Source organism: Canis lupus, chromosome 25 (genome assembly GCF_003254725.2).
Source record: "Canis lupus dingo isolate Sandy chromosome 25, ASM325472v2, whole genome shotgun sequence".
In the NCBI taxonomy this organism is placed as follows: Eukaryota; Metazoa; Chordata; class Mammalia; order Carnivora; family Canidae; genus Canis; species Canis lupus.
In genome coordinates this window covers 19311963-19334959 of record NC_064267.1, presented here as the reverse complement: position 1 = coordinate 19334959, position 22997 = coordinate 19311963, and the positions used below count along the sequence as shown (strand labels likewise).

The 22997-nt window shown below is 38.4% G+C and overlaps 1 protein-coding gene across 7 annotated transcripts in view; it reads right to left on the bottom strand.

Moving 5' to 3' along the window:
* PALLD (palladin, cytoskeletal associated protein) overlaps positions 1-22997 on the bottom strand; it is a 409145-nt gene that overhangs the window by 208117 nt on the left and 178031 nt on the right. For all 7 annotated transcript variants that reach the window (XM_025462823.3, XM_049101108.1, XM_025462824.3 and 4 more), the window contains 5 exons: positions 15558-15624; positions 14165-14270; positions 11123-11197; positions 6997-7138; positions 6452-6475 (listed from right to left, as the gene is read on the bottom strand). In XM_025462823.3, coding sequence (XP_025318608.1) covers positions 6452-6475; positions 6997-7138; positions 11123-11197; positions 14165-14270; positions 15558-15624 — 414 coding nt within the window. The remainder of the gene's footprint in view (positions 1-6451; positions 6476-6996; positions 7139-11122; positions 11198-14164; positions 14271-15557; positions 15625-22997) is intronic.

The following is a 22997-nucleotide window of genomic DNA, read 5'->3' as shown; positions in this document are numbered from 1 at the left end:
AGTATTCCATCCTTTGTTTTTAAGTTCAATGTGGCCAACTTCCAAGTCTCAGCACCAGACCAAGTCAGGATGGTGGGGAGGGGATGAAAAGAATGTTCTCAACTGAACCAGGAGGCAGTGCAGGGAGGGGAGAGCACAAAAGACCAAGAGAAAGGAGAATCTGGGTCAGGCTTACTACCCTGTCATTCTGTCATCAGAGTAAAGGACAAAGCAGTGGTCCTTTACGCTGAAAGCATCAATGTATCTACCTCTTGCATCACACTCCTCCAATCCGGACTGGTCCTCTGTTCCTGACCCACAGCTGTTACCCTCCTGCGGGCTCCACTGGTCTCCTGCCTGCATCTGATCTTCTGCTTCCCATATGCCACATCTTCCTATTTCTGGGTGAATTCTCTCGCTGTGGTAGAGCACATCCTACATAAAGAGTTGTGGAGGAAAGCCGCTTGCAAGACACCTTGCAAGTCTGCAAACTCTTAACTACATCTGCATAAAGAATTGAAGGTTTGGCAGAGTATAGGATTCCAACTTGGAGGTAATTTTACTTCAGAATTTTGAAGGCTGGGATCCCTGGGTGGCTCAGCGGCTGAGCGCCTGCCTTCAGCTAAGGGCGTGATCCCAGTCCCAGGATCGAGTCCTGCATCAGGCTCCCTGCATGGAGCCTGCTTCTCCCTCTGCCTGTGTCTCTGCCTCTCTCTCTGTGTCTCTCATGAATAAATAAATAAAATAAAATAAATTTTTGAAGGCTTTGCTTCATTGTCTCTTAGTGTCTCCCATGACTACTGAAAAGTCCTAAGTACTTCTAATCTTGTTAGCTTTATGGGACTTGATGTTTTCTCCCTGGACACTGCAGCATCCTTTCCCTGTCCTGGATATTCTAATTTCATGATGCACAGTGCTGTGAACTTATTTTCAGCCACTGTGCATGCTGCATGTCCTTTCAATCTGGAAATTGCTATCTGCTTGGGGAATTGCAAAAATTATTTCATAGATAATCTCTCCCCCTTCTTTGTTCTCTCTCCTAGAATCCCAATTATACATGTGTAGTCTACTTAAGCAGGTTCTCCAGCATTCTCTCCTTTTTTTTTTTTTTTAAACCTTTGCTCCTTTATATTCCTTCTTGTCTTTCTGCCCTACTTTGTGGGACATTTCCTCAACTTTTTTTTCTGCTACCAACTCTTCATTCCAAGAACTTTTTGTTTTCCAAACATTCTTCCCCTCTTCTAAAAGCTTTTTACTTTTTGGACACACTGATTCTCTTATCTGAGAGGAGTGTTGTTTTGTTTTTACATTTTCTTCTCTCTGCAAGTCTGTTTTATCTAAGTTGCTTTTCAGGGAGTTGCTTCTTTTCTTCTGTATCATCCATGATAGATGTTTCTTCAGAGGTCTTTTTTCTTGTCTTACAGGTTGAGTTAATTAGAAGCTCTGAGAAAGAGAACTTGTCAACTTTGGCCTTCTCCCTATGGCAATGTGGATATCCTCTGTTGGAGAAACTCCCATATCACATCCATCGATTTTTTTTTTTCTCTTAGAATGTTCAGATTGCCCAGAAAGGAGTCCTTTAGGCTCTGCCAGGAAAGGAAAGGCTCACAGGCCAGCATTCTAGAAGGTCAGTTCAGAAGGCAACTGGGAGTAGGAGCATTGAAAATTCAGAATTCTAAGAGTCGGTCAATTTTCTTTTTGGTGCACTCTCAAGTGTGCCTCAAGACTTTCTGTCTCTCCCCAGAGATTAAACCAAACTTCCTTGGTCTGTGGAACCCTAACTGTCTCAGTAATAGTTTATGATGCTCCTAAGTCAAGATATACCTAACAGCTTCATTTATTTAGTTATTTTGAAAGAACATGTAAGTATTTAGGTCTTAACAAGTTAGCTACTAAAACAAAACAAAAGTTAGCTACTGTTTGAAAAAAAATACATATTAATTGAAAGACAAGTATTATTTTACTCCTAAATAACCACAATTACTAACTAATGAATGCATGCATGTGTACTGCAGAACTCTTGAGATCAGATGGGCCACAGCCAGCCTCATTTCATGTTCCACATTGATTTTCATGTGTCACTTGCTTTTTATCAACACATACACATCAAAAACTCAGTTTCAAAAAGATATGATGTCATAGAAAAGAATGTGGAGTGATCTAATGTTGAAATTCTGAACTGTTTCAAACTTCTAGTTGTATCTATCAGATGTTGAGTATCATTGCCTTTGCTTCAAAAATGTGAAACATTACAGCACCTCTCTCAATCTGATGTGGTATCCCAGGTTTGAGAACCACAGGTTTCACACAACCCACTTTTGTTTAGCCTACCATCTTAACCTGGACTTGCATTAAGCTTTGAACTACGTACAATCTACTGTGATCTCAAACTTCCTTACTATTGCTTTCCTGCAACTCGGCACATTAGCACATTTAACACATATAATTAACTTCACATTCTGAATCACAGAATCAAAACATGAACTCTATTATATAAGATCTAAGATGATAGGTGGCACTGGTTAGCAGAGATTCATATTGAAAGTACAAGGCACCACATTTTTATATCTATAATTTCCCAGCCAACAAGACACGGTATTTTTAATTTTGCATGCCATTAGACAATGCTATAGAAGTAACCCAATACAGTTTGTGGCTGTTTCCAGACAGCTGAGTAAGAGCCTGAGTATTAACAGCTGTCAAATGAGTGTTCTGTGCCCTCCACACCACCCCTGTCCCAGACTAGTCTTTGAAGGATTCAATCAGTATAAAGTCAGAATGTCAAAGAAAGAGGCCAGAGCAGGTAATATGACAAACGGATGTTGGTCTTAAGTAAGCTGACTAGCTATTAATTCACAAAACAGTCTGAAAAGATTTGTGATGCAAGCTGACTTCTGTCTAGACAGAGAAGGGAGTGTAAAACACATTAGACAGATACAACACAGTAGTGACAAGAAAAACCTGTTTCAGTCTCTCCAATGCATTAGGAGAGAATCTGCTAGCTAGCTCCTTCTTTATCTAAATATCTAATCCCTAATGGGGCTATAGCTAGGTCCTAGTGAATTTCAGTTTTCTATCTAGAGCTTTAACACATCTTACATATGACTTTTAAAAAGGAAGAAGAGTAAAGAGATAAAAAGAATGAAGGAGGGAAAAAGGAGATATAGAGAGAGAAAGGGAGAGAGGAAGGGAGGAGATGGGGAGAGAGATAGAGGGCATGCTTTAGACAGTGAGGGAAGAATAAGAGTGAATGTGTCAGAGGCCTGGAACAGAGTAGGAAGAAAGGGTAATAAAATCCAAATGCTTAAATATGTTCCTGAATTTCAAAGGCTATTTATGTTTTAGCATTTGGAAAACATCACTTGGCCCAGTCCTATAAAATTTATCTCTTTCCTCAGATGTATTGTAGTCCTGTTTTTTTCCTTTCCACTTAACAGTGGCTAAAAATGAGCTATCAGGGGAGCCAGTTCTTACATCCATTTTATATGGCTGAATCAGTTCAGTGGCCTAATGGATAAAGTAGTCAATCAGGTCATTTAAGGAATGTACACCATTCAATATATGTTGAATGGTGTACATTTCAACGGTCCATTTCAACGGTCCATTTCAACGGTCAACCTCAAGGTCAATATGAGGAAAACATTTGGCTACTAACGAAAGAATCCTAATCATGCCCAGTTTTGTCAGGCATGCCAAAACATTGTTTAAATACAAATATGTTTTAACATTTGCTTATTCTAAAGTTCTCACTCATAACAGCTCACAGAAGCAGTCACTTGAACAGCCATTCATGTGTTTAAAAGTTTTGTTTTAAAAAAATACGATCATGAAATTTATTTAACACTACATGCCAGTTGTAGATTTCCTGAAAGAGAGAATTTTAATGCTCTATTATGCAGAACAAAGGGGCAATTCCAGTTCTGTAGTTAGCATAATTATGGAGAATTTACCCAAGATTGGAGAAAACTAGCTGTGCTTCGTCTTTTAGTAGTTCCTGCCCATATACAAGTTTTTTTTTCCTGTATTGACAGATCCGGTTGACATAGTTCTGTACCAAGAAATATCTGTTTTCAGTGAATTCTATTATTATGGTTGGAACAGAGGAGTCTGTTTTCTTAAATGCTTTCAGATCAAACCGAAGGGGAAAAAATAAATTCAGTGACAAGGAGGAGAAACTTTTCTATTGCTAGGATATGCAGTTTAAAGGGATGGCCTCCCATACTTTGCTCTTCTTCTTCACGATTTTGCCTGTTAAAAAGGCACTGAAGTACGTTCTAGAGGTCATTTTATTCCATGAAGCTGCTGAGAACTTTATTACATAATCATGATCAAAACTATGTCCTAGATGCAAAACAGCAAATCATAATTGAAAAAGACTGTGTGGGGCAGCCCGGGTGGCTCAGCGGTTTAGCGCCGCCTTCATCCCGGGGCGTGATCCTGGAGACCCGGGATCAAGTCCCAAGTCGGGCTCCCTGCACGGAGCCTGCTTCTCCCTCTGCCTGTGTTTCTGCCTCTCTCTCTCTCTCTCTCTCTCTCTCTCTGTGTCTCTCATGAATAAATAAATAAAATCTTTAAAAAAAAAAAAAAAAAAAGAAAGAAAGAAAGAAAAGAGAAAGACTGTGTGGTATGAGAAGTAAGGGGGGAGAGGCTGGTAAAGAGGGGTGTAAGACTACAGAAAAAAAAAAAAACACTGCTTCTTTTGAAAATAGTCTAAGAATAAAATGAATTTCTACAGAAAAAAAAAAAAAAAAAGAGGGGTGTAAGAGATGGGTCTATTCTCCTTCCTCACCCAAATTTATCTCTTCTTGGCCAATATACTGTTTTCAGTTGTCAAACACGTACACAGTCAGAAACTAAACTGTGCAGCTTCCAACCAGGGTTGTGAATTTTTGGAGGATGGTCAGTTTATGGTTTTCCAACACAGATCATTGGAGACATTTCATAAATTATTGTCACCTCTGTAGGTGATGACGATGGATAACAAACAACATGATGAAAAAGAGTTGCATGAATTTGCACAAAATCAAAAACACAACATCACAGCAATCCCAATCTGTCCCAGTAGTCATGTTTTTAGAACTTGTGTCCCAAAACTTTAGTTTTATTTGTATATAAGGTATCAAAAGACATAAACTGCCTATAGACTTTTCACAAACTTTTTTGTAGAGAAAGGTATTTGGCTCCTCCTTTTATATCTATCGATAAGTCTATTTAAAATAGCAAACACAAAAGATGTGCCCTAAAATCTGAGCTCATGCAGTAGATTGAGTTTTAGAAGTTCCATGTATCTGGGAACCAGCATGATGCAATTTTATATAAAGACCTATCACAGACAGAATAAGAAGTTGTGTATTTCCACATTTTGGAAAGTGATGACAGTATCTGATGTGGTGACTCACACATTTGGTGCAGTAACATGCTCTAGTCGTAATCGTGACAAGAAGGCACTAGATCAATCCCCACTGTTCACTAAGGATGCTACTACTCAGCATCTTTTAACCTTTGGATCCTAAAAGGATCACACCCTACTTTTAATGACACAACACTCAGATGTGAAAGGTACAGGACTAACCACAGTAACCTGGCCTGCAGGAGCCCACAGAAAACCTTCATGTTCCCAAAGGGACAGAGCAAAGCCATGGCTCCCAAGGGACATAACTGCAGAATCTGCTTGATGCTGAAGCAGAGGCACAAATCGGTTTTTCTACCTTTTGTCAAGGAGTCAGTGAAACTGGTAATTTTGCTGATGGAGAAAAACAAGCAAAAGTAGTCTCAAGGAGGACATCCTATGAAATGCACAGACAAAAATTTTTGTTTCTTTTGCAAACATTGTTTTAGTTCATGAGGAGTCATAAATATACAAGCAGTCTGAAGCAGGAGAAGGTTGGACCTGGCACTTCTGGATAACACAGCACTCCGATGAGGTCAAATGACCTCGTAACTAAGAGAGATCCTAGAGCAAGATGACTTTTTTCATGCTTGTAGAACAGTAAAACTTTATGGCTCAGGGTACATAAATGAGAAATGCCAGTGGTCAGCTTGCTTACATCTTTGGGCTGCTCTCGTGTGAGACACATTTCTAAGCTGGAGGGTCGGGCCATTAGTAGGTTTTGGTAACAGCAGAAATACACAGCAGATGGTTCTCTTCTGCTGGAATTTTAGGAGGATGTTTTTTTCATCATTAGCTTAGTTTGCTTTCTGAATATAAAAGACTATATTTTAAAAAAAGCCTTAAGTCACTGATCTTGACCTTTTTGTCTGAATGGAACTTAATGTTTTACTAATAAAGAAGCTGATGTGAAATGCAGTGTACAGACCCCATGATAAAGAAGATATTGTCTTTAAGGGGGTGTTGTATTTCCAGGGAACTGCAAAAACATTGTTCTACTTATGGCTTTAAAACCGAAACAAAGAACTACTGAAACTCAAAAGATATGATACCACAGGGGGGAAAAAATAAAGAGCTTCTTACCAGGTTCAGCTGTAGATCTAGGTTCTGTTTGCCACATGAGGAAAAAAATAAATCAGAGTATTAGAACAGGGTTCCATTAATAATCAACCTACCTATCTTTCTCTATTACTTCATACAGGACATGTCTGCAGAATAAAGGGAACTCCATAATGCAAGAGAGATCAAGTAGATCAATTTATATTTCTATAAATACAGAAACCCAAATTCCACGGCTTACACTAGGAAGTTTTTTTAAACTGCAATTTATAGAAGGGCTTACAGGAGGCTTGTAAACCTCCTAAAATTATTTGGTCAACTTTGAGTTCAAATGTGCATAACATTTTTTACTGAAGAAAGAACATATAACTTTTATCAGACTTTCAAAGGGGCACACAAGTGACCCCACAGCTTTAATTTACTGAGCTCCCCATATTTACAGATTATCTGGTCTCACTACTCTTCAAAAATAAAAATCAACTCATTGGAATGGATAAGCCCTTCTTGGTTTTTCTGAAGCTTGAGAGAAGGAAATGGATGGGTGTGGGATAATGGGCACCTCTCCTTACTTTTCTGTAGAATTCTGAAATCTGGAGAATCTTGAATTTCATTCCCTTGTCGGAACCACTTGACCTGCAAAGGGGGTGCTCCTCGGACCCGGCACTCCAGAACCACCACCTGACCCTCTGATGCTGCTATGTTTTGTAGTTCCTGAAATTCAAGAAAGTCACTCCCCATTAGACTTTAGTGCACTCCTACACAATTTTACAACACAAAATAAAGCTTCCAAATCTTAGGGGAAAAAAAATGCAAAATCTGCATCATAAAATAATTACCACTGACTCAGGTAAAAATAAACACCTTGAAATCCACTGATCGTTAGCTTGTCATAATCTCTGGGTAATGAGATTAGTAAGGTCTACCACTGGGCCTGTAGAAATTTTGGGTCTGTCTGCAAATTTACTGACACATTGATATTTATGGAATTTTATGGCAACATATTACCTTTCCCTGTCTACACTGAAGAGTTAGCTGGTGAAATGCAAACTTCCTAAAATGATTATACTCCATATGAACGTAGATTCTCGTGAAAACCAGACAGGAAGAGAAAAAAGGCATATATTTGTTCTTACATGCCCCAACCTTTTCATGTACTCTCCCCACCACCTCTGCCAATGCGCTTCCTATGTCAGGTTTATTAAGATAAGGGGTTTGAGGATTTTCTCATTTTGAAGTTCTAAGTAAAATAATAAAACCTGCAGTACTTCTCCCTTCATGACCTTCATTTCCTCTTCCTTTGTAATTATCCTGGTTGCCCCTGACCTTACTCCAACTCCAGATCAGTAAATTTTTACAGTCCCACAGATTAGAAGTTAATTTGGCTTCATGGATGCAAAGAGGTAAAGCTTTTATACTTGTTTTTAAATATCAAAAGATTAATAACCCCCTCACATATGTCCTCCCTCTATCTTCTTCCTCCAGGATTACTTAGCAATGGGGCCTACTTAAACTTTTTGACTTTTCAACTTCTGACTAGAGTATGAGATCTTATATAGGTTATATAGAACTCTTAAAATAATTCAGATATGACAGTGCAATCCACTCACACACCAGCCGAGAGCAAATACTTTCATATTAAAAATTATAAGTCTTTTCTGGTTTCGTTTGTTTATTTAAGATTCTCTGAAGGAACAGCAAATGGTGTGCTGGGAAGAACAAATGCTGCTACAAATGGCTGTAGAGAGAGAGTATGATAGAGCTCGAAGGAAATTCTCAAAGTTGCAGGTGTCAGCAGAACTATAGAAGGCTAATATTAAGTCTGAGAAGGTATTTGATGATAATCTTGGTAATTAGCAAGAATTTTTTTTTAAGCGAAAAGGCTAAGATTATTAACTACTTCTGATTGTATTCTTTCTCCTTCCTTATTTTTAAATGTAGGAAATCTCTGGTTTTAAATTGACTTCTTGACTTTGTGACTGGGTCCAGAGAAGAGTTCATGTAATGGATCAGTGTCACTCACAGGGCCCAGGGTGTGGATTAATTATTAAACACTTCCAGTCTCGTCCAGGAAGTTGCTCATGGTAGATTTCAAATGGCACACACATATTTTTCATGTCTGAGATTTCAGGCACCAAAGGAGACTGATTTATTCCTAGGTTTGTGTGTTTCATGCACACGTTGGAAAGTTAGAGATAATAGGAAATGGGTAGGTGCCAGGGACCCAAAGCAGTTGAGAAAGGGCACAGCTAAACAGACGGAGCCATGAGGAGAATGTGCAGGAGCACAATGAGGAGCCCTGATGGGGACAAAGAGCCTGCCTTCATCATCCACTCAGGGCAGGACTTAGGGCCCCCTGAGTGTTTTAGGGTCCACATAAGGGTGCCTCCCGTCATATCCAGCCCACCTTATTGTGATTCCTTGAAGGCGCTGTACTATTCAGAAAGAAATGCCACACAAAGCTAGCTGCTCTCCTGGTGTCACATGTGTCCCTACTGCGCACCATCCCACAGTCACCACCAGGCTCTGCTGCCCCAGCTAAGCCTGTTGGTCCGCAGGCAGAGGCGTTGGCTATGCTTCTGACCAGCTGTGAAGCCTGGAAATTCTAACCAGAGGAGTATGAGGAAATAAATGGGGGCACCTATTAGACAGCAAAGCCCACCTGACATTCACAGTCACCATCATGCCCAAAAGAAAGGCCAAAAAAAAAATGCTACAGGTGACAAAGTGAAGGTGACTTTGAGTTACACAGGAGATCAGCAGACTTCTCTTCTAAGCCTGCCCCTCTAAAACCAAAGCCCAGGCCCAAAAGGAGCCAGCAAAACTGGGAGAGAAGATGCCCGAAGGGACAAAGGAGAAAGCAAAACCCAGGAAGGAGGGAAACAGTCCTGCAGAGAACAGAGATAGTCTACGGTCTAGACACAGAAGGTAGAAGGCACTGGAGATGCCCAGTGAGGTGTGCTCCACGCTGCTAGTCTCTCTACAGTTTTTGATTTTTTTTTTTAAAATCAACCTTTATAAAAATATAGAATGTTTCACTCTTCATTTTACTAAGCTGTATGGTTAGCACACAGTATGTTTCTTGGCTTTCTTCTGGGGGAAGGGGATATACCACTAATATAATGTCAATGTCTCAGGAGCGAGAATGCAATGGAGGAAACAAGGTTTTGTGTCTAGCTTTGGGGGATTTCTCTTAGTGCCCTAGAGGAGTTCCATAACATCACCATATGCCAGGTCACTGTGGTGAAGCCCTGTGGGGAAGGAAAGCAAAACCTCACATCCTCTCTATTTGCTTAAAGCAAGAAGTGCTTTGGGGACTCCCGCAAAATCAACATCAGGTAACATAGGCTTCCTGGTGATGCACTGGTGAAGTTGCCTTGGAAAAGCTCTAACACCACGAAGCACCTGCGTTACCCACACCATGGCAACATTTGCTGTTCTAAGCAATAAAGGACAACTCCATGGACTATGATAGTGGCATTGTTTTTGGTCAGGTTTTACTTTTTTGGGGGTACTTTCAAAGTTGTTGTCAAATATTATCATTTGTTGCCAGTGTCTTACACTAAGGACCTTGTTTATGAAAAGCTTTTTAATAAAGGTAGATACAGACTGACTTAGGAAGGAAAAAAAAATCATTCCCTACAAGAAAACAAGCAAGATGCTCTTCCCTATGGCCTTGCACGAGTTTTGTGGATTTGTTTTTTCATGTTCATCTTTAGTTTACTTGGCCTGAGTTTTTGCAAAAAGTGTGAAGTAGGAGTCCAATTTAATATATTTTTTATCTCTTCTGAAGAATTCATTCTTTACCCAGTGATCTGCAGGTTTCTGTAGATAGTGGAGTGTCAGTGGGCTCTATTCTGATTACCTGCCAATTTGTGTAGTTGCATGCCAGCACAATAACGATCCTAACTACCATACCTTCACAAAGTCTTGACACCTCCGAGGACAAACCCCTTACCAGCATCTGATTTTCCTTCTTCAGAAATACCCAGGCTATTTTTAGGCTTTTTTTTTTTTTTTCTTAGAATCAAGCTGTTCTACATCAAACAAAATTAAACAACCTGCTGGAATTTCATCTAGATCTACATTAAATTTACAGATTAATTTGGGAGTCATGACTTCTTCACCATTTGCCAGTCCACAGACATGGTATGTCTCTCCACCATATCTGGACCTTTTTAGATGTCTTTCAATGAAGGTTGTTTGTTGTTGGTTTTTTTTCGTTTTGTTTTTTTTTTTTTTTTTTTTTTTTTTTTGAGAGAATTACAAGAGATATGCTACATGAAGACATTTCCAAGCTGAGCAGTTGACTAAGGAAACGGATATCATTCAGCTTGGCAATGCAAAACACAAACTTAGAGAACAAACTGAATATTAGTCCTTTTTTTTCTTTCTATAAAACTGGCTGGTTTTCCTAATTTCCTATACAGCCTTTTGTCTCAATTTTTTTCTACCTGCCTTGGCTTTCCCACTCTACTGTAAGCTCTATCCACTGACCACGCCCACATTTTTCAGACCCTTGACAAAACTAGACTCACACAACAGCTGTTCTGTAAATACCCATTTAGCCCCAAAGGTAACCATGAGAGCCTACTGATCTGTTCATTTTAATGTTTAAAGACGACTACACGAAGCTCCATGTGAATGGAATTTAAGTACCAAAGCAAACCCAGAGAATGAGACTTGCAGATGTCAGACCTTTGTAAAAATAGGAGGAAAGTAGGCAGGAGCAGCTCCATCAGGTCGGCAGAGGTACGAGGTTGGACTGTGAGCCTGAAAAAGCAGAGATGCATGGGTCAAATTCTGAACATATAAACTGCTGAAAAGATGTGCTAAAGAAGCCTTTCATTATTGGGCTCGCTCCACATAAATGAAACGAGGGAATGAAAATATCACCATCTATCATTTTGCTAGTCTGACTCCTACACACAGTACAGACAGTGTTCTACATCCTCATTTCACATCTGTTCCTCTTCTCTATTCAAAAGGATATTCAAGGTAAAAGTTCCTTGGTTCCTTAGGGATCCATGAGCTTTTAAATGCTATTACCAAATGGATTTCTGTGTGTGGGACTTCCACAGGGGTCTTTTCAAAAGTTCTTACAAACATTACATTTTATTTTTAAATACAGTCTGGATTCATTGAATTAAAAGCACAAGTTGCTGGCAGTAGAAGGTAAGTTATCAAACATCTACCTTATTTTTAACCTGTACTCTTTTTTAATATGAGGGATTACAGGAAACAAGTTAAAAAGGAATACATTGTTTTTCCTTGATGTGCAAAAAAACAAAGGTGCTAAAATACTTACTGAAATGGCACTCATCTCTGGGGAAATATAAAGATTCCAGAGTAGTGACTGGAAAATATTTCTCTTTCTTACTTAAATCATTTATTTTCAAACCCTTTGGATTTATTCCTTTCTATATAAGCAATTGTTCACTTCTTAACCCCAGATGATGGTGATCTGATATTATATGTCTAAATATGCCACAAGTCATCATTGAGAATGTTGGCAGAGTTATAGAGATGCTAGGATAGTAAAGGGCCTTATTCATTATCCTTGGAAGACTTCTCATTGGCTTGTGATTTGGGATTGGGTTTCACTTTTTGTTATCTTTATATGTCCAAAGACTATTTGAACACTTATGTGGTATTTAATCTGTGCCAGGCACTATTCTGTGTTATACGGAGATTCACTCATTCACTGAATCCTCATGATAGTCCTGTGAGGTAGATGGTATTATCTTCATTTTACAGATGAAGAAACTAGGACAGAGAAGCTACATCAAGTGGTAGAGCTGGGATTTGCACCCAGGCAATCTGGGTCCAGGGTGTTCAACTTTATGTGACACTGCTTAAAATAATAATGCAATGGGGGATCCCTGGGTGGCTCATAGGTTTGGCGCCTGACTTTGGCCCAGGGCGCAATCCTGGAGTCCTGGGATCCAGTCCCACATTGGGCTACCTGCATAGAGCCTGCTTCTCCCTCTGCCTGTGTGTCTCTCTCTCTATCATAAATAAATAAATCTTTAAATATTTTAAAAAATAATAATGCAATGGAGTTTCTGTGAGCCCTTCATCCACCCACCTATATAACTGGAATATATTACCTTCCACTGAGTGATATATTCCATTATTACATTATTATGGTACTTAAATATTTTCTGCTCTTAGGCTTTTTTGTCACACTTTAATATATGCTGCCACATTCAAGAAATGTTTCATATATATATTTCCTGTTTCCCATGCATAGTCCTATAAACTGTTTGGGAATGAAGCTGGTGATGTATTTTTTTTCTCCAATGAAACGCCTTAGCATGGTGCTAATAAGCATTCATCACCCATCAATATTTAAATATTTAACACCAAGAAAAATCCATTGCTTTAATCAGAAAGATTTTTATACGTTCCACTCCATTTTAAGGATTTAAAGGAAGTATTTATGCCATCTTTGAATGAATTAGGCTGGTTGGTTCTTTTCAAGTTTATAAACTCAAATGTCTTTTCTCTACTGTTTCCATATTCCACATATCCAAGAGTATATATATCACATACTCCAATTACTAAAACACGTGAATGCTCAATAGATAGAGGGCCAGGTGATGCTCACAAAACATACTTATTAGGAATTACTTTACATTTCAAGGGTTGGGGTGGGGATGCCTTTTGTGAGTGCTGTTTTTAAATATACACATCATAGCACAAAGGCAAAGTAACATACATCTGATTAAAACCTTTAGATTTTCAATTTTTTTTTACTGTTTTTTTTTTTTAATCTCCTCTTGTTTCTGTTTGCAAAGTAAACTCACTATTACTTTCCAGTAGTTTGTAATTGTTCTTCTTGGATACGGCAGTCTTATAATGAAATAAAAGCAGGATAAAAAAATGCTTGGTTCTGCCTTTGGCCCAGGGCATGATCCTGGAGACCGGGGATCGAGTCCCACATCGGGCTCCCGGCATGAAGCCTGCTTCTCCCTCTGCCTGTGTATCTGCCTACCTTTCTCTCTCTCTCTCTCTCTCTCTTTTTCATGAATGAATAAATAAAATAAAATAAATCTTTAAAAAAAATAAAAGTTTGGTTAAGTCAAGGAACCTGAATTTTTTTTATTGTTTTTATTTTTTTTCTGAAATTTTTTATTATTATCATCTGTTTATCTCTTGAACAAACTTTTGTTGGTATGTGGACTTTTCTTGCTTCTAATTGATTTTAAATGAGTTAGTAAATTTGGCTAAACAGAAGAGGACACATAGGTGGAAGAACAATCATAGTCATAGCTAAAGGAGATACCATTTTACCAGATTACTGGCCATTAGAGATATTCTGAACGGACATGCAGATGTTGATTAATTGGTGATATGCTTTTGATTAAAGATTACCTTTAGTGGACTAAAAGGAAGGATTTTTTTTTAAAGATTTTGTTTATTTATTCATGAGAGGCACAGAGAGAGAGAGAGAGAGGCAGAGGGAGAAGCAGGCTCCATCCAGGGAGCCCGACATGGGACTCGATCCCGGGTCTCCAGGATCATGCCCTGGGCTGAAGGTGACGCTAAACCCACTGGGCCACTGGGGCTGCCCAAAAAAGGAAGGATTTTCATCTACCTTTTTCTTTCCTCCCAATTGTGTTTCCACTTTAAAAATATTGCAGGGAGTACTAATTGGAATCAAAGCTATAATCCTTAAACCAAGAAGTCTGCTAATGAGTTTGACTCATTGGGCTCTCTGGCCCAAGGAACACTTACCTGTTGAACAGGGACAGACAGTGGTTGAATCACAGCTGTAGTCACTCCTGTCTTTGGAGATGACGATCCTATTGTCAAGGAAACAGAAGTTGTTTTCTTTTGAGCTCTGAAAAATAAGGAGGCAAGTGTATTCCATCAGAATTTCTTTTAAAGCAGGGATTATTCTATGAAAGATTTCCCACAATAGCTCAGTTTCTTTTTGTGTGCTCAATCTACTTCAATTTTAAGTGCTTCAGAAATGGGAAGCCATAATCTACAATTAGAATTGCTATAGTCAACTAATGCAGAGAATGACCTTATAGATATTAGCAAAATAAACACACTGGTAAAAGAAAAATAACTTTATGTACCTCAGCTATTATCAGAGAACCTAAAGTATTGAACTTGGAAATCCTAAGAGAAAAGAAAATATCTGGAAAAGGTCCAATCTTTAGCAATAAGCAGACACTTGAAATCCTTAGGGTTAGGGGTCTGTATTTAATTCAAAGTTTCAGTGATCTATTTTAAGTCTAGCAGCTGTTCTTTGTTCTGGTTTCTAATTTTGTTGAGAATGTCTTGGCATTTTTGTCTTTTCTTACTGCATAAGTTAGTGAGGTGTTGAGAAAGGTTAAGAGGAGTTGGTTTCTAGGCCCAATTTTGCTAAGAGGTTGGCTGTGCAATCTCAAGCAAGTCATGTAACTTCACAAAACTTGAGATCCTTATCTGAAATCAGAAGTGACAGAGTATATGATTTCATAAGGTTCCTTTAACATTAATACTCAGGGATTATTTGATGCTGAATAGATATAATTGTTACTGCATATGCTAGCAGATCAAAGGAATTTATTAGCACCGTCCCAATACTCATGGAGTTTTCTACAAAATTCTGGTAGGTTTGATTTTATTTTTACAAAAAAAAATAATTATTACCATCAATTGACATAATAATTATTTGGAGATATAATCCATTTGTCTTTATAAGAAGAACAAAATTTTACAAATTTCGTGATTAAGATCTAACTAGTAATAGACTTTAGCCAAGCAGAAACCCATTTCTGACCTAATTAGACATTTTCCAATCTGTATGAACAGACTGCCCCTCATTTACATTTAGGTAATGATTTCACTAATTTCCTCTCAATGACACTGCTCTTTTCGTATATTTATAACAAGTTAGTTGTCTTTGAAATTTAAGATTGTCTACTGTCTGATTTTTGGCATCTCGATGATGAAATGCAGACTTCAAAGTCTAAATTCCTAAGTTAAAAATTGTGTTCCACATTAAAATATTTGATCTTTGACTGACATCAGCTGACCTCTTTTTTCACAGTACAATGCACACTGCTCTTACCCCCAGTGGTTCTGTAAGGCATTCTCGGTTATACATATAATTGACGGGATCCTAGGCACTTACTGTGGCATGGCTCCAGGGTTTGATTTGAAAGCTAAATTTTCACTCTCAGAATCTGTTGAACTGGTACCTGAGAAAGTGAAAAATAATAAATTTAAGATTTGAGCAGTATCTACAACTGCTTCAAGGAGTAATGTTTTTCATTTTTAAATAATAGCATACAAAGCCTTATTTTGAAATAGGGAATGGTTCAGACCACTTTTTCCTGAACTGTTTTTTCAGAAAACTATTTAAAGTAAAGATCTACTAAAACAACTTTCTTTAAAGCAAAATGTTTTCAATGTCAGACTTACTATTACTTTCATTTTTATCACTTTGGTCATCACAATCATTTTTAAATGGCTTATAAACTATGAAATAAATGTATGAATGTGTCTGTGTGTTCGTGTACAAAGCATTCATGATTTTAAACCTTAACCCTTTCCCAGGAGATTACACTGTGTGCATTATAATATCTTCATTACTCATTAATTAGGTGATGCTTTCTGACTCTCTGTTAATTAGAACAAAATAGTGGCTTCACTCTTGAACAAGAAGGTCTCTGATTTTGGATCATGTGCCCCCAAATTCATTCACTTCATTACTGTTTTTTAATTAAGGGTCACCTTATTAGGTTTTTAGTCAAAATGCAAACTGCACTAGCATTTTAATGCTTACATGTTTTGTCACATGAGATTTAAGTAACAGATTTAAAATAATTCTGATAATTAGAAGTACACTCTTGATATTTCTGTTATGAGAGATATTTATTAATTTATTTGAAGATACTTTAATATAAAATAATACATGCTTATAGAAAAGTAACCAAATGACACAGATTGTGCGACATGCTACTAAAGACCAGTGGGTACATTTCTTAATGCCATTCTTCGCCTGTTAAGAATCTGATGTATATTTGTCAGATAAATTTATTAACATACATATATTTATGTACATATCTCTACAAATGGAATCACACTATATATACTCTTTGCAATTAATTATTGTTGCTTATAAATACATTTAGAATATATGCATTTATTTAATTTCTTGGATGGCTGCCCAGTGTTCCTTTCCATGACTCTACTTCTCCAGTCTTTTAGTATTGTTTTAACAGTCAGGTTTAGGTAACTCTACTGGAATGTTTGCTGTCCCTTCCTATTTATTTCACTACAACTTAATATAGGCTTTCTTCAGTTCGTTCCTGGGCTACTACAATAGATTCTTATCTTGTCTTACTCTGTCAATCTTAAATGTAGGTCACTTTTTTTTTTTTTTTTTTTTTTACTATAACACACCTTTCTTGTTAAACAAAAAAAAAAAAAAAAAAAAACTAAGATAAGGAGTTACAACTCAGTAAATTTAAAAACCTAAAATGCTATTTAGTGGTTTTTGTCATTTCTAACCAGATTTTCTAGCTCTATCAGCCAGAACTTCCATGTCCTACAGCCCCAAGCCAGAAAGTTGAACACATTCACTGGTGTACACTCCACTACGTAATGGGCATGCCACAGCGAAGAAATATAGACACACAAACCACATACCCCTGTCCTTGTAGAGGTTACGTTCTTCTGAAGATAGGCAGACAAGAGACAACAGAATTACATGATGTTGTGGTAAGTGAAATGGGAAAACACATCAGAGCAGGGGTGTAAGGAAGGATGGGGATGGTGTTGGATGCAATTTTGGGGAGGGTGGCAAGGAAGGCTCTATTAAGATGGGGACTTTGAATAAAGATCCAAAGGAGGTGAGGGCTTTCCTTTCTTGGTCTTTTCCCATGTTTGTAGTTTTAATTATATTATTCACTCTCATAGGAAACTTAGTCTTCTCTCAATATTTTTTTTTTAAGATAAGCCTAGTAATTTTTTCTGTGCTCTGTCTTCTCTGAACACCCTGTGTTCTTGTTTATACTACTCAGGTCCCTTTATAACATCATATCTGCTAGAAAATTATAAGTTCTTTGTAAAACTGAGGTGGGTTTAGGAAGGGAACTACCAACTTTTGAGTATTTTTGAGTACTTAACTATTTTGCCTGGCAATCTCCTAGGTACTATATTAACATTTCATTATAATAACTCACCTCACTAAGAGGTGAATTATGTCCAATTACACATTAGAAAATTGAAGGGCCAAGAAATTAAGTAATTTGTTTTAGGTCACAGAACTAGAAAGCAGTAGTGAGAGGATTCCTGAACTTGTGATCTATGACTTTCCCCACGCTGTATGGCCTTTACGTGCTTTGGACACCTATTCCTCTGAGGGCTTAACTTCATCCCTTGTTAAAGACAGGCCTTCAACCTCTGGCAGGATGGATGAATGGAACCTTGTGAACTCCAAACGTTCATTTGGGGAAGTGAATGGAGCCACACAGAAGAGCAGCATGCCAGAGGGGCAGCAGGGGAAGGCCAGCCTAGAAATGTTAGGTGAGATGTGGAATACGAGGACCAGTGTGTTTGGACTTTATGTCTAGACCATGAATGTAGTGATGGGGAAAATTAACTATGCAGGGCGAACCGGGGGAGTAGGAAAATAAAAGAGCAGCACAGCCAGCAAATCATCAAAAATAGGTGATGGAGAAAGCTTTAACTGTGATGAGCAGGTATGGGAAGTGTGCAGGGGAAAAAAATAATCAGTAGCCTTGGTTACCAGAAAATCATGGGTAACCAGAAATAGATCAATTTTACTGGAATCATGGGAGTGTTGAAGAGAAAGGGAGGAGTTGCAAAAGTCCTACAGAAGTTATCATGGATGCTCTCAAAGTGGCCAGGAACCAGGGAGACAAATAGTTGTTTTTCATCTGATTCCCAACATTTTAAATCTTAAAAATAAACCCTCTCTTGTTATCTAGTTAGAAACCCTTTTCTAAAATCTTTTTTTTTTTTTTTTTTGCAATTTTTTCCAGTTGATTTTCAGAGAAAAGTAAAAGGCCAAAAAGGTTTGCAACCCTTGGACAAGACCCATTTGCTGGTTTTTTGCACACCTGTCCAACCCTTATGAAATCTCAATGTCACCTTCATCTCAGACATCAGAACTGTTCTTGCAGGCAGTGATGGATCAAATCTCCCTGTCTGTGCCAGCAAGTCCCCCCCCCCTTCCGTCTCCTCCCTTTGGTCATCTGCTTTGCACCTGCTGGTCAGGAAAGGACATTCCTGTCTTAGCTTAACATTTTTGTATTCATCAAAACATCACTTTCAGTTTTTGACAGAGGCTCTAGTCTGAAAGAGGGACATGTTCCAGAACTTGCAATTACTATCCATCTATCTGTTCATCTAATGTTCACTGGCCTAAATGTCTATATTGCTCCTCTACACAGAGAGAAGGAATCAAATGCCCATGATCTCTGCTCTATTCTGGAAGTGCAGTGCCAGTAGAAATGTCACAAAAATACACCTGTCTTGTCTTTAAAAGATGTTCCCTTTTCATTTAAAAAATGTATAAAATTTCATACTTCCTTGTAGAAGACCCAGAAAATGCTCAACAGAAAAAATTAAAGAAAAAAATCATTTGGAATACCACAACTCAGCTATTTTAGAGCATATCCTTCTAAAGTTTTCCTTGTGTACATATATATAACTTATTTCAAAAAGGCAATGCTGTGCATATTGTTCCTTTCTTCCTCTACTCAGTAGTACATTATGAAACGCTTTTCCATGACATCAGACTTTATAATTTTCTAATGGCTGCTTAAAGTACACGTGTACAGCTTTACCCTAATCTTATCATTCCACTAGGAATGAATACAGTATTTCCATTTTTAAATATTTCCCCAGAAAGGTGTATAAAATAGCAATACATCAAAATGCCCATTTTCTTCAAACTTATAAAAACACTATGTTTTAATAATTTTTGCCAATCTGGTATCTTCCTTAATAAAAGAAAAAAAGCTTTATTTCTGAGTGGAAGCAAGCTGGAAGTAAATCATATGCTCCAACTTTGAGAAATAGGAAGTCTTCATGAAAGCAAATATCAACCAGTTTTTAAAAATTTATATATTAAATATATATTTCAGACCTTGAGGGATTTTAGTGAAACTTGTCATGGCATTCATCATTTGTGCATATTTTGCCTTTCAAAATGTAAGGAGCAAGTATAATCTGCCCCCATTCAAGTTACTCACCCTCTCCCTCCCTTCTAAATGATATAACCACCAGTACAGCAATAACCATTTAAGACTCAGATAAGATTAATTGCAGCAATGCCAATGGTTCTAAAATTTTATATATGGGGACACCCAATGGCTCAGGTCATGATCCTGGGGCCTAGGATTGAGTTCCATGTGGGGATCCCCACAGGGAGCCTGCTTTTCTCCCTTGGCCTGTGTCTCTGCCTCTCAGTGTCTCTCATGAATAAATAAATAAATTTAGAAATTATGAATGACTATAAAGACAATGAGTTTTAAAGAATGTTTAATGTGGGGCACCTGGATGGCTCAGTTGGTTAAGTGACTTCTGGTTTCAGCTTGGGTCATGATCTTAGCTGTGGGATTGAGCCCCACATCGGGCTCGGCTTTGGGTGTGGAGCCTGCTTGAGATTCTCTCTCTCTCTCTCTCTCTCTCTCTGCCTCCTCTTCCCCATGCCCTACCCTCCCTGCCTTCCTCTTTCTCTTTAAAAAAAAAAAGAAAAAAAAAGAATGCCTGATGACATAGGTAGTTGTTTGTGACAGGTTAAACTTAAAACAAGGTACAAATGACTATGTAGAGTAAAATGTTCACACACAGGATAAAGACTGAATGATCAAAATATGTAGAGTAACTGTCACTGAGTAGTGGCATTACACCTGATTTTTAGATCTTCCTTTTATCTGTAGGTTTTAAGTTTCTAAAAATAAAAAAATTGCTATCTTTATAATAATAATCATAGCTCACACTATATGTCAGGCACTGCTCTCAATTCTTATAAGAATCTAATTTTTGGAATGTCTAGGTGGCTCAGAGGTTGAGCGTCTGACTTTGGCTCAAGGCGTGATCCTGGAGTCCCGGGATTGAGTCCAACATCGGGCTCCCTGTGTGGAGCCTGCTTCTCCCTCTGCCTGTGTCTCTGCCTCTGTGTGTGTGTGTGTGTGTGTGTTTGTGTGTGTCTCATGAATAACTAAATTAAAAAAAAAAAACTTAAAAAAAAAATCTAATTTTCTCCATGCAGAGATAGAGAAAATGAAGCTTCAAGCCACTGAAAACGTTCAAGGTCATGCAGCTAAGAACTAAACTAGCGAGAAAATATTATAAAAGGTATTTAAAAATAAATAAAGTGAGGAATGCCCAAAGCTGTGTTTAGACTCCTTTAGCTCCTCATAGTATATTTTTAAAATCCAGTAGAGGAAACCATATACTCAGAGGGGCTTTACCCTGCTGGGTAAAGTTACTCATACATAGTGGGTAAAGGAGCTATAACTCAAACAACATCTCTGCATGTTTCAAAATGTCCCTCAAAAAGGGCACATATTTTATCTGATTATTCAAAGCACTGGGAACTTACAAATGTCACATACGGTTTGCACACATAGGGTGTGCAAACGTGAATTATGCTCAAGTATTCCTGACCTTTCCCCACATGTTCATGCTGCCCTGCCCTCCTCTCCATCTGATTCCTACAAGGTCAGATTGAATCCCATTTCCTTCACCCCACATTTCAGGATCACTACCCTGATCTGCCCTCTTTGGAGCTCCTAAAGCTATAATAATCTGTGGGATGCACTTTACAATGAGGAGAGAGTGGCAGTGATGGACACTTGAAGATGTCTGTATTTATTTCACTTGCTTACATTTACCTTTCTTATTTATATTATGAATTTAAGATGATCTCTTTGCCATCTAATCCTGGAGGGTAGACCTTTCTCCATCTAGCACTCATTTGGGACACATTCCATCTCCTTTCTCCTTTTCCAAGACTTTGATCTCATTCTTACTCTCCCTCCCTTCTGCATGAGATAGGTTTTCTCTCTTGGATTATTTGCCTTAGCACAGAAACATACTCTAGTAATTCCAGTATGAAAACAAATAAACTAACAAAGAACTAAAACACCATCTTTCTTGATCCCACACTCCTTCCCAAATATTGGCCCATGTCTCTGCTGGTGGTCAAACAAAACTTCCCTGACACGATCTGTTATTTGTTGATTCTCCCCTCATACTTTGCAAACTTTTTTCAACTCATTCAATTGGATTGCTGGTGCTCTCCAGATTCACCAAACCCTTCTTGTTAAAAATCACTGACAACATCCACAGCTGCTGGACCCAGTAGTTTCATACTGTCCTGACCTGACTGGACTCTGAAGTGGCAGTAGACAGAGTTGGTATCATCCTCCTTCCTGAACCACTGTCTCCTACCCCCTCTTATACCACTCTGACTGGTTTCTCTCCCATCTCAGGAGCTCCCTCCTTCCTACTCTCTTCTGCTGGCATCTCCTCCTCTCGGGGAAGTTCAACATGTAGGAAGGATTATCCTTGGCTCAGACTTAGGCCCTTTACTCTTCCTCATCACCTCTTTCTCCCTCATTGCTCTGATCGGTAATACGTCCAATCCTATAGCTTCAGTTACCACCTACATCCTGATGCTCCCAAGAATCTTTTTCTCATTTTGCATGCTAGACTGTATTCTTATGTCTACTTACTGACTTATCAAAATAGGGATTTCAAACTTAGCATCTCCAAAACAAAGCCCTTCCGTCCCTCTGCCCTTAATCCTGTTCCTCGTCAGTTTTCCTCATTTCAGAGGCTGGCAACTCTGTCCATACAAATCGTAAAGCTGAAGTCCACAGAGTTGCACCAGATCCCTTTCACCCCCATATTTAGTCTGCAGCCTGGCTTCTGGAGTCTACCTCTGAACTCCTACCTCGAATCGGACTCTAACCCTCCATTTATTATTATCCCCTTGCTTCTCCTCTGCACTGCTGCAAAAGGCTTTTAGCTGGTCTCCCAATTACAAGCCAAAGTAACAGTTTAAAAATACAGATCAGATAATGTCACCTTTCAGTTTAAACTCTCCATAATGCGTGATTTAGAATTAAGGCCAAGCTGCTAACAGTGACCAAAAGTCTCTTTGTTGCACGTCTGCTGGCCACGGCCCAACCCTCTACGCGGCCACCTCCCTGGGCTTCCTTCAGCTCCCTGAACACACAGGTTTCTAGCAGCCCCAGTAATGAGTTCATCTGCATTTTACTCTGTGGCTAAGGGGCCAGACTCAGGAGTCAGACTACTTGGCTTTCAATCCTTGAATCCCAGGTATATGTAAGAGAGATCATGGACATTACTCGGCCTGAGTTTCAGCTTCCTCAACCAGAAAATGGAGGTGATTTTTGTAAGGATTAAATGAGATAATCTATGTAAAAATGAAGAACAGTGCTTGGCTCCTAGCTAATGCTAAATAAATAATTGGCTACTGTTCTTAAGCCATAATTTATTTTGTATCATACTAAAGTTAATACATAAGACAGTAAAATTTAGAGTTTTCAACCAGTAGGTTAAATTT